The 12,394-nt window shown below is 39.2% G+C and overlaps 1 protein-coding gene and 1 pseudogene across 1 annotated transcript in view; both read right to left on the bottom strand.

Annotated features, from left to right (window-relative positions):
* Positions 1-12,394, bottom strand: part of FSIP1 (fibrous sheath interacting protein 1) — a 193,043-nt gene that overhangs the window by 147,138 nt on the left and 33,511 nt on the right. The window contains exons 6-7 of the mRNA XM_047074517.1: positions 4,382-4,480; positions 1,935-2,059 (exon numbers count right to left, since the gene is read on the bottom strand). Coding sequence (XP_046930473.1) covers positions 1,935-2,059; positions 4,382-4,480 — 224 coding nt within the window. The remainder of the gene's footprint in view (positions 1-1,934; positions 2,060-4,381; positions 4,481-12,394) is intronic.
* On the bottom strand, positions 203-520 carry LOC124508102 (cytochrome c-like; annotated as a pseudogene).

Here is a 12,394-nt window from a genome sequence, read left to right as displayed (position 1 = left end):
CAGGATTACTATCCAAGTTCAAAAAGCTGATCAGATTCACTTAACCACAAGCCAATCGTACTTAAATCAGGACTGTCCAAAAGGAATAGTCTGTCAGCCATTCCTGATCCAAATTCTGGTGCCTGAGATCAATTTAAATATGGTACACATAAAAGAAGTCATGAGACATTTGGTTCTGTAATAAATAAGCAGTGGCCAACGATTACTCCTCAGTAGCTTTTTTGAGATAAACTATCAAGTCTGTCCTCTCCCTTTGTCTTCTTAAAGCCAGCGAAGATCAGTTTTCTTCCAGGGATGTACTTCTTGGGATTCTCCAACTACTCCATCATGTCTCCTCTCCCCAGGTGATGTCTTTATTCTTGTTGGCATCCGTGTAAGAAACTCCAGGGGCCTGACTTGTCTCTCACCCAAACAGACCATGGGCGCTTGTCTCATTCTTGTGCATCCCTCCCCTTTCCATGGTATGGCACTGGGCACGCTACTGAACAAAGTTCTTCTTGCCCTTCGCAACATCATCCATCGTAAAGTCACTCTTTCGTTGCACCCAAAAAGAAGTGCCCGCTTGCAAGCCGCACATCCTGCTGTTTCCTAAATGAAATTGCTTTGACGTTTCAAGAGTGTCATATAGGAAATTTGAACAAAGATTCAGTGACTGTTGTTAAAAGGGGAAAAGGGAAATCTATGCGGGGGCTGCTGTGTCAGCAAGAACCCCGGGTGTGGGGAAAATGCTATAGCTCTTGGCAAATTAAATAAATCAACATAAAATGGGCCAGCACAGAGAGATCGGGTTGGAGATTTCCTTCAGATCAGACGAACATAAAGAGAAAAACCAGAGGTCCAGAGGCCAGTCCTGGCAGTGGCACATTGACCCACAAATCTAGTCTACCTGGAAATGACGTGGCAGTTGTGGAAGAAGCATCAGGCTTGAACTGGGAGGAATTATTTAACTCTCTGCTCTTATGAATAACTTTACACTCACCAATGCAGTTTTCTAGTAACCTGACTGTCTGAGTGGTTTGCCACAAGCCTTCTGCCCACTGCACCTACATTTCTTACCGTAAATTAATTAATCAGCATTCTGGTCTAATAGGGGAACCCCTTTTCCCTTGGTTAGTTTGCCTTGAGGACACCAAGTCAGGCTGTAGGGTCTGGAAGATCAAGGTTGAAATAATCAAGGCAAGTGACAAGTGATAGGCTTCCTGGAGGCTCAGCTGGAGGGGTCAGGGGACAGACAACCGACTGGCCTCTCCAGATGTGCCAGGAGCATTTTCCATGCAAATTTCTAAATGCACCAGCTATAACATCAGTCTCATTACTTTCTTTTTTTTTTTTTTTTATTTTTTTTTATAATTTTTTTTTTTCAACGTTTATTTATTTTTGGGACAGAGAGAGACAGAGCATGAACGGGGGAGGGGCAGAGAGAGAGGGAGACACAGAATCGGAAACAGGCTCCAGGCTCTGAGCCATCAGCCCAGAGCCCGACGCGGGGCTCGAACTCACGGACCGCGAGATCGTGACCTGGCTGAAGTCGGACGCTTAACCGACTGCGCCACCCAGGCGCCCCAGTCTCATTACTTTCAAAAGCCAATTTTACTAATATGCAATTTAAAATCTGGGAAGCATTGTCTGACGCTATTACCTAAATAAATGTTTTTCAAAGTGCAGGAACTGGATTCATTTCTGGGTAGTGAAATAAACGTACTGAGTTGCAGCTAGCATTTTTAAAAGAGGTAGAATAAGATAGGATGGAATTAAAACTAGTAAAGTTAAGTACTGGTCCATAAAATTTTTCTTTCATTTATATAGACTGTTTCAATTACATACATATGTGTCATGATCAAAAAAAAAATATTTAAAGACACTGAACACAACTATTTTCATTTTCATAACTCATTTAATCCCATATTCTGGTTTCTAAATTTCTAAGTACATACCTCAATGTTTCGTTTAATAAAATCCTGGCTGTGTTTACCCCTGAGCTTAATCTTTTCTGTATTTGAGAAAGGTTTCTTTTCTGCTCTGATCAATGACTCATTTCCTTCCACATCATAGGTAAAATCTAATATTAAAAAAAGTTCAAAATTTTTCATAATTATAATTGTCCATTATGCTACAATTTTACCTTATGCATACATTTAAAATATATAACACACATAGAAAAACTTCCAAACTCCAAATCCAGAAACCTAATATACATATGGAGATTTATTCTTATGGGTAAAAAAGATATAATACATACACACACTCACACACATGAATATTACTCAGCCATAAAAAAAATAGTAAGATCTCGCCATTTACGACAACACAAATGAACCTAGAGGAATTATGCTAAGTGAAATAAGTCAGACCAAGAAAGACAAATACCATATGATTTCGCTCATATGTGGAATCTAAAAAGCAAAACAAATGGATAAACAAACAAACAAAAAGCCAAATCAGACCTATAGTATGGAGAGCAAAGTGATGGTCTCCAGAGGGGGTGGGGGGGGGAGGGGTAGGAGATGGGCAAAACGGGTGAAGGGGAGTGGCAGATACAGGTTTCCAATTATGGAATGGATGCGTCACAGGGATGAAAGGCACAGCGTAGGGAATCGAGTCAATGACATCATAATAGCGTGGCATGGTGGCCGAGGGAGCTACACTTGTGAGTGTGGATTAACATATAAACCTGTCAAATCACTATGTGATACATCTCAAACTAGCATAACATGTGTGCCACCTATACTCAGCGGAAATTAATTAATTAATATATTTTATTTTAGTCTTTATATGAAACAAAACTTCCCCAAAAGACTAGAGTCATCTATCCTGTGATTCTATTAATATGCCAGCACCCTCTCTGAACAGTAAGTGTGTGTTCACACCCGTCTTTTAAGCAAGGTCTGAGCGTAAGTGTCCTGGATGTTCCACATCCCATCCACACAAAGCCTTACAGCTCATCTCACTTTGTCAGTTTTTCCCAACCTTTGAAAAGAGGCCTGAGTCACCTTCTGACCCTGGGTGCTCAAAACAAGGGTGAGAAAAATACTTATGGACTCTTATTCCCTTTACTAAATATCTTTCTTCACTGTCGTCATGTTCAAAGCATTTAAAGCAAGATCATGTGAAAGCTTCTTTAAAGCTCTAAAAACAGGCATAGGGAAGACTTTTCTTAAGTGACAAATGGAATCTACCCTACAAATCAGGACAAATGGCCACATTAAAGTCCAAGAGGGAAAAACACCAAGCAGTAGCTCAACACAGACAAGGTCTGCTTAAAAGTTATCTGGGCCTTATAAGAGAGGGTACATCAATAAAAAGGACTAAGGGAGCTAGTAAGTTGGCATATTTATAGCTAATTATCAAAGATTCAACACAAATTTAATAATTAAAGAATATATTTTGATAACAATACCTAGAAAGAACCGGGAAGAGAGTAAGATCTCTGGATTTAAATTCTTTTCAAAGAAAAATAAATTTGAGTAAGAAAAAAGTTTCACTTAAATTTAAGTTACAAGTGTCTAGGCAAATAAATCTGGGCTTTGTTATTGGGATTTTATTTCTTTAATCAATAATGTTTCTTAATTAACTACCAATAGTTAAAGTACGAGTTACTTTTTTGGTGCATGGCCTCCTTAGATACAAAACAGAACTTTTCCCCATATTACAACTTGTATATAGTCTTTTGAGCTGAAATATAAAGTCTATTCATTCTGTCAAAATTTCATATACTCTTAAAAATACAATATTAAGATAACTCATATTAAATGCATCCACATCTACATTTATAATGATTTCTTTAAAATACACTTTCAATAAACTATAGTAAAAACTTTGGACTGTCTGGTCAGAACCGTCTCACTAGAAATGTCCTCTTCTCCCCATCCTGGTGGTGATCAACAGGAACAGAAGTTTCCATGTTTCTATAGTAACCCCAACCCTTGCTCGGTTTGATGAGTTGGTTGGACCAGTGGTAAGCATTTAACCCGAGCTGGATCAGTTGGTATCTTCTCTGCAATTCTGGCACTGAGTTTCCCTCTCAATGATTAACCACAGAATATGCTTTTGGGAATCAAAAAAGCTGTCTACCTCCAGGATTGTTTCCATAAATTTTCTTTTTTGCTTACGTTAGTTTTCCATTACTTGCAGCCAGCTTTTCTTTAACTCTTTATCATATAAAATTTTAAATATCCAAAAGTAGAATGAATGCTATGATAAACCCTCAACAAGTAACTTCAACAATGATTAACGCATGACCAATCTTGTTTCATCTTGATTCATTCAGTCACTTTCACCTGCCTCTGGATTAAATCAGATCAAATCATTTCATTTGTGAATATTTCTATATATAGCTATATTTCTTGTGACAATATGCAAAATCACACAAATTAAAACATACCTTGATTGACATTCTGTTTACGGTTTTCATATTCTTCTGGAGGGACTTGAGTGTGAAACACTGAGAAAAAGGTGTCTTCATGCTCATAGCAAGAAGGATCTGTTGATTTAAAAACTCACTTGTTCAATACACAAAATAAGTGGGAAAGTGTCTACATGAACAATTGTTTAAAAGTAAGATCTAATATTCTCTGCAATATTCCTCAATCCCCTCCACATATACATTTCTTAAAATGTCACTTCCAAGTAGAAATTATAATTATCTTTGTACACATTAGCCATTGAAATGAACAGGAGAAAATCCAGATAGTCAAAAAGCATTTCCCTAGAACTTCTGTGCAAAGAAGATGTACAAGTGTGTGCTAAAATATCGCTTTAACTCCCTGGAATTAATGTATCCAAATCCCAACATTCATAATATAGAGAATATGCATACTGAGTAACTTTGTATTTTTCTTTTTGTTTTAGGTCCTCAAAGTAAAGATTTCAGATATAGGGTTAGTCATCAAGATAAAAGCATTGTGTTGGGAATGCAAGCTGGTACAGCCACTCTGGAAAACAGTATGAAGTTTCCTCAAAAAACTAAAAAATAGAACTATGCTTCAACTCAGCAACTGCACTACTAGGCATTTATCCAAGGGATACAGGTGTGCTGTTTCGAAGGGACACATGCACCCCCATGTTGATAGCAGCACTATCAACAATAGCCAAAGTATGGAAAGAGCCCAAATGTCCATCGATGGATGAATGGATAAAGAAGATGTGGCATATATATACAATGGAGTATTACTCGGCAATCAAAAAGAATGAAATCTTGCCATCTGCAACTATGTGGATGGAACCTGAAGGTATTATGCTAAGTGAAATTGGTCAGTCAGAGAAAGACAAATATCATATGACTTCACTCATATGAGGACTTTAAGAGACAAAACAGATGAACGTAAGGGAAGGGAAACAAAAATCATATAAAAACAGGGAGGGGGACAAAACAGAGGAGACTCATAAATATGGAGAACAAACAGAGGGTTACTGGAGAGGGTGTGGGAGGGGGGATGGGCTAAATGGGTAAGGGGCACTAAGGAATCTACTCCTGAAACCATTGTTGCACTATATACTAACTAATTTGGATGTAAATTTTAAAAAATAAAAAATTAAATTAAAAAAAGAAAAAAAAAGATAAAAGCATGTGTTTGAAAGAGAAAACCAGAAGACTCTTAGCAGTTAGGTTTCTTCCTTTTAGGATTTACACTCTTGGGCTTACACCCATAAAGAAATTAGGAAATTGTGTTTTTCAACTCTTGTTTCAATGTAATTTATTTTATTTTCTCCTATTTAGCTAATTGAGACATTAGATATTTGTAAGAAACTGCTAACATAAATAAGTATCCTATTTTTTTAAGTCTCTTTCTATGTCTTAATGTGAGAAACTGCCAGGTTGTGGCAAAGAAATATTTTTGCTTCCGAAACATGATGAATCTTCAAGATATTACAGGATCCACCACCTATCTTTAAAGCAAACTTGATTCAAGCACCTCTTTGAGATGATACAGGCAAAGGAAGTACACAGAAGATACGTTCACCCCAACATACAAATATCACCAAATTCAAGACATACAACTTCTGATAGTAAAAAGAAATGTATCAATTCCAGTTCCCTAATGTGGGATTCATAATAATGTAGCATTGTTGGAATTGTCATTCCAACTTTAATCCCACACAATCTTTGAGGAGGAGTTAATCTAGCAAATCAGTGGTATAAGCCTTGAGTGGACGAGGGATAAGCTACTTTTGTGGAAAAGACAAAAAGGTTTAAAGTTCTTGTCAAGTGGTAGTATATTTATTTTTGATCCCATAATTCCTTCTTAATAGGAGTTTCACTCACTTTTACACTGAAGCATCTATAAAGATGCAAAAATATGAAATCTTGAAATACTAAAAACTATTACAGCAAAGTGATATTTGGAGATTTTCAAACTAAGGCCTTTTCCGAGGCTAAAATTATTCTTGTGACTCTGTGGCTCTTTACCCATATTCTCAGCGGTATTCTGTATATTCAGTGCCTCAGAGAGAAAGTAAGTACAGCCTAGAACAAAGGCCTGATAGCTCAGCTTTGAGTTTAAAAGACAACAGTTTTGGAAGTCTGGTATTCAATTGCAGAAGCTTAACTCCTCAAGAGAAAAAAACAAAAAGCATCTTCTGAATTTCCAAATTCCTCCTTTAGAAAGCTCTTCCTTACAGTAAGGAAACAACTGATTACTATAAAGGAAATGTCAGAACTAGAAAACAGCCATTGGGGGTGGGGGGTGGTGCCTGGGTGGCTGAGTCGGTTAAGTGTCGGACTCTTGATTTTGGTTCAGATCATGATCTCACGGTACATGGGATAGAACCCCAAGTCGTGCACTGACAGTTCAGAGCATGCTTAGGATTCCCTCTCTTCCTCTCTGTCTTCTCCTCCCCTGCTCATGCATGTGTGCACTCGCTCTCTCTCCCAAAATAAATAAATAAACTTTAAAAAGAAAAGACAAGAAAAGAGACATTGGGTAACCATCATAATAATACTAGATTCAGATAAGAATCACCAATAGATGATAAAAGCAGCGGGTGAAACTTTGAAGAATGACAGAATAGCTTCAGAGTATATCTCCACGAGAGGACTTACTCAGTAAAAAAGGAAAAATACTAACTTTACAGTGGAGAAACCTGGAAGACACCACTTCAACCAAGTGATCAAGGTTAACCTTACAGTGATGGGACAATCGACATCATGCACTTTCTGCTAGGATCCCTGGAGGACACAGTGGGATTCCTGCCCAAAATGTATAACATGAACCTAAGCTTGTGGAAATGTAAACAAACCCAGACTGGGGAACAACCTACAAAATATCAAGCCTATGGTCTTCAAAAACGCCAATGTCGTAAAACACAAAGAATGACCAAAGAACATGACAACTAAATTCTTTTGTTACAAAGGATTTTAGCGGGACACTTGGCAAAATATGAATAAAGCCTGTAGATTGAATAATAGTATTGAATCAACATTAATTACCTGATTTGTGCATGTGTGTGTGAACACATGTGTCCTCGTGTGAAGAGAGAGACAAATCTATACAGAGAGAGACAGAGACAGACAGAGACAGAGGAGGATGTGGTAAAATGTTAACACTTGGAGAATCTGGATAAAAGGCCTTGAAAACTCTTTGTACTTTTCTTGAGACTTGACGTCTGAAATTATATCAAAATTAAATTTAATAGGAAATTTAATTCCTCTCCTCACTAGAAACATTTATTCGGGGGGAGTTGGGGGAATCTCCCTTCGGAGATCAAGAGCCAGAGTGTGAGGGACTGAGCACATTTTAAATAAGAGCCTTACAAGAGAAAGATTGCAGGATGTGATTTTAAGTTGTTTCCTGCCTCCTAAGGAAGAAATCAAAGCCCATCCCACACGGTGCAGAAGGACCCAGAAGAGCATCGGAGGAAATGAGTTTAGAGTAGATGCAAGTGACACAAGTGTGAAGCTGCTTCCTGGTACACGTTCCCTTGGAGGCGGGTGAAATCCTGAAGTTGGATTGAGACACACCCCCCACACACACCCAAAGAAAATGAGGAAAGCCAGGTGCCTCACTGCACACTTGGAACTCTGAAAGAAGACTCCACACACAGTGCTCCACATTTACACGTGACAGCTGCAAAGCAGCAAAGGCAGTGTGCCACGTTTAGAGGGAGACAGGGCCTGAAATTCATTTTGTCTCTCTCTCTCTCTCTCTCTCTCTCTCTCTCTCTCTCTCTCCCTCTCTCTCCCCCCCCCCTCTCTCTCTCTCTCTTTCACACACACACACACACACACCACACACACACACACACACACACACACACACGCACTTCCTCATGGCTGGCCTATGGCATGGAGATCTAGAAATTCTCACTTACCCCTGTGAACTAGATGAAGCCCTCCCCCATTGCATATCATTATGCCAACCAAAACTGCACATACCCAAATGTCCCTTACAATTGAGAATTATTCTATTAGACTATCATTTCAATAAATTCAAAATATCAAAGCAATGACCGTAATATTATACGTCGCTATATTAGCTTTTAAAATATAGGGCTTATAAAAAATTCTAGAGAACAAGGGAAAGGCACCATCATTTTCCACTGAACTATTAGATCAATAAGGAAACAAGAACACAATAACAATAGAGAATAGTGAGAACACCATAAAGAATGCACTAGAGAGATAAAGCTATTTTCAGAAATAAATTCATAGCAATGATGCTTTTATCATATTGTTACAGACTGAATTGTATCCCTCCAAAATCCGTAGGCTGAAGCCCTAACCCTCAATGTGACTGTACTTAACAGGGCTGTTAAGGAGGTAATAAAAGCTAACTGAAGTCACTGGATGGGGCCCTAATCTAATAGAACTTATGGCCTTCCAAGAACAGGAAAAGACACCAGAGATAACCTTTACCACTTCCGCCACTTCTCTGGCGCACAGAGAGAAGGCCATGAGGACACAGTGAGAAGGTGGCCATCGGCAGGCCGGGAGGAGCGACCACACCACAAAATGAATTTTCCAGTATCTTGATCTTTGACTTCTAACCTCCAGAGCTGTGAGAAAATAAGTTTCTGCTGTTTTTAAGCCACCCAACCTGTGGTATCTTTTTATGGCAGCCCTAGCAGACTAATATGCAGATTTTAAGGAAAAATAAAATAAGCTTAACTAACTTGACTAAAGAAGCTAGAGGGGCACCTTGGTGGCGCAGTCGGTTAAGCGTCCGACTTCAGCCAGGTCACGATCTCACGGTCCGTGAGTTCGAGCCCCGCGTCGGGCTCTGGGCTCAGAGCCTGGAGCCTGTTTCCGATTCTGTGTCTCCCTCTCTCTCTGCCCCTCCCCCGTTCATGGTCTGTCTCTCTCTGTCCCAAAAATAAATGAACGTTGAAAAAAAAAAAAGAAGAAGCTAGAGAAAACAATAGCAAGGTCAAAAAAAGAAGAAAGAAATGAGCCAGAATTAGCAAAGAAATTCAAAGCTGGCTCTTGAAGGTAGAAAAATCTACAAGTGTAATTTTTAAAAAGAGAAAACACTAATTGTAATGAAGATGACATATTTTGATGAAAGAATAAACACGCAGATCACTGAAACAGAAGAGAGAGTTCAGAAATAGACCCACAAAAATATAGTCAATTAATCTTTAACAAAAGAGCAAAGGCAATTCAATGGAGAGAGGATGATCTCTTTAACATGGTGCTGTAATAACTAACTAGATGTCCATGTGAACAGGAAAGAAAAGAGAAAAGAAAAGAAAAGAAAAGAAAACAAAAGAAAAGAAAAGAAAAGAACACAACAGAAACAAAGGGAAGAGAAGGGAAGGGAAGGGAAGGGAAGGGAAGGGAAGGGAAGGGAAGAGAAGAGAAGAGAAGAGAAGAGAAGACAAGACAAGACAAGACAAGACAAGACAAGACAAGACAAGACAAGACAAGACAAGACAAAACAAGACAGAGAAGGCCACACAAGGCCAGACAAGACCAGACCAGATCTAGACATCTTACACTTTTCACAAATACTAACTCAATTGAATTACAAACCTAAATGTAAAATACACAACTACAAAACTTCTAAAAGAAAATATAGGAGAAAAAGCCATGTGATCTTGGGTTTGGGGATATGTTTTCATATATAACACCAAAAGTATGATACATGAAAGAACAAAATTGATATATTGAACTTCATTAAAATTAAAAACTTCTGCTCTACCAAAGACACTGTAAAGAGAACAAAACAACTAGCCACAGGCTTGAAGGAATTATTTACAAAACACATATCCAAAATACACAAAGCACTTAAAAAGAAGAAAACAATAATCCCATTTTTTCAACTTTTTTAACAGTTATTTATTATTGAGAGACAGAGACAGCACACAAGCAGGGGAGGTGCAGAAAGAGAGGGAAACACAGAATCTGAAGCGGGCTCCAGGCTCTGAGCTGTCAGCACAGAGCCCGACATGGGGCTCGAACTCACGAACCATGAGATCATGACCTGAGCCGAAGTCGACGCTTAATGGACTGAGTCACCCAGGAGCCCCACAATAATCCAATTTTTTAAATGGGCAAAATATCTGAACAGACAACTCAGTAAAGAAAATACACAGGGGCGCCTGGGTGGCTCAGTCGGTTAAGTGTCCGACTTCAGCTCAGGTCACGATCTCGAGCCCCCGCATCGGGCTCTGGGCTGATGGCTCAGAGCCTGGAGCCTGCTTCCGATTCTGTGTCTCCCTCTCTCTCAGCCCCTCCCCCGTTCATGCTCTGTCTCTCTCTGTCTCAAAAATAAATAAACGTTAATTAAAAAAAAAAAAAAGAAAATACACAAATAGCAAATAAGCATCTGGAAAGATACCATCATTTGTCATTAGGGAAATGCAAATTAAAACAACAATAAGATACTACTATCTACCTATTAGAATGGCTAACATACAAAAAACAATACCGATTGCTGCCAAGGATGCAAAGCAACAGGAACTCTCACTGTTTGCAGATAGGAATATAAAACTGTACAGCTAACTTGAAAGACAGGCAGTGTCTTTCAAAGTTAAACAGTGTTACTATATGTTTCAACAATCCTGCTCCTGGATATTTACCTAAATGGAAATTTTATGTCCACAAAAATACCTGCATACCATGTGCATACCAGTTTTGTTCATAATCACCAAAAACTGGAAGCAATCAAGACACCTTTCAATAGGTGAAGGTATAAACAAACTGTGGTACATCCATAAAATGAAATACTTTTCAGGGACAAAGAAAGTAAGCAGCTCTCAAGGCACAAAAAGACATCAGATGAATCTTAAATGCAGAGTGCTAAGAGAAAGAACCCAATCTGAAAAGGCTACATGCTGCATGATTCTAATTACATACCATTCTGGAAAAGGCGAACTACAGAGGCAGTGAAAAGACCAGAATGGCTAGGGGTGCAGGGGCAGGAGGGAGAGTTGAATGGGAAGTCACACCGGGGATTTTTCACAGGGGTAAAACTATTCTGCACGATAGTCTAATACTGGTTACATGACACTGCACGTTTGACAACCTATAACTTCACAGCACAAAGAGTGAATCTTAAGGCATGAAAGTTTTCAAACTATTATTAGAATGTGAATTAGAATTAGAATTCTTATTAGATGTCATAGAATCCCAGGATGGAATGTAGAATGTGGCCAAACAATCTAACTATGTTACAAATCTCTGAAGCGATGTCACTGGAGGGGGCAGAGGAAAAAGGTGTTCACCTTGAGTAACTTTGGACTGGACTCCAGCTGATTGTTTCCTATAGGGGTACAGGTGAACAGTTTTGATATCACTACACGTATAGTAGAAGTGAGCAATGGGCGAGTGAAGGGCCAATGGTGAGAGCCAGGTTTCTCCTTGTTGGGAGTGGAGATTACAGGTAACGAAGGGGAAATGGCTAGAATGATTCATGTGGTAAAATAATAAAGTCGGAGATCTCAGTATAAACTCATGTTTAGCTTAACATAGATACAGATGGTTACACATAGAAATATTTAGGGGCACCTGGGGGGCTCAGTCGCTTAAGCGTCCAACTCTCGATTTCAGCTCAGGTCTTGATCTCATAGTCATACCACACTGGGCGTGGAGCCAGACTGGGATTCTCTCTCTTCCTTCTCTCTCTGCTCCTCCCCTGCTCATTCTCCCCGCCCCCCTCAAAAAAGTAGTTTATAAAAAAAGTACTATTTAAAAATAATGCAGGGGTGCCTGGGTGGTTCAGTCGGTTGGGCGTCCGACTTCCGCTCAGGTCAGGATCTCGCAGTTTGTGAGTTCGAGCCCCGCGTCAGGCTCTGTGCTGACAGCTCGGAGCCTGGAGCTTGCTTGGGATTCTGTGTCTCCCTCTCTCTCTCTTCCCCTCCCGCACTCACACTCTGTCTCTCTCTCCTTCAAAAATAAATAAACATTAAAAAAATTATAAATAATGCCTACAACAGGTTAGTATACCCACAAATATTT

The sequence above is a fragment of the Lynx rufus genome, unplaced genomic scaffold (assembly GCF_022079265.1).
Source record: "Lynx rufus isolate CCGP_SWC_20201006 ecotype Redwood Valley unplaced genomic scaffold, mLynRuf1.p SCAF_13, whole genome shotgun sequence".
In the NCBI taxonomy this organism is placed as follows: domain Eukaryota; kingdom Metazoa; phylum Chordata; class Mammalia; order Carnivora; family Felidae; genus Lynx; species Lynx rufus.
This window is presented reverse-complemented; position numbering and strand designations above follow the sequence as displayed.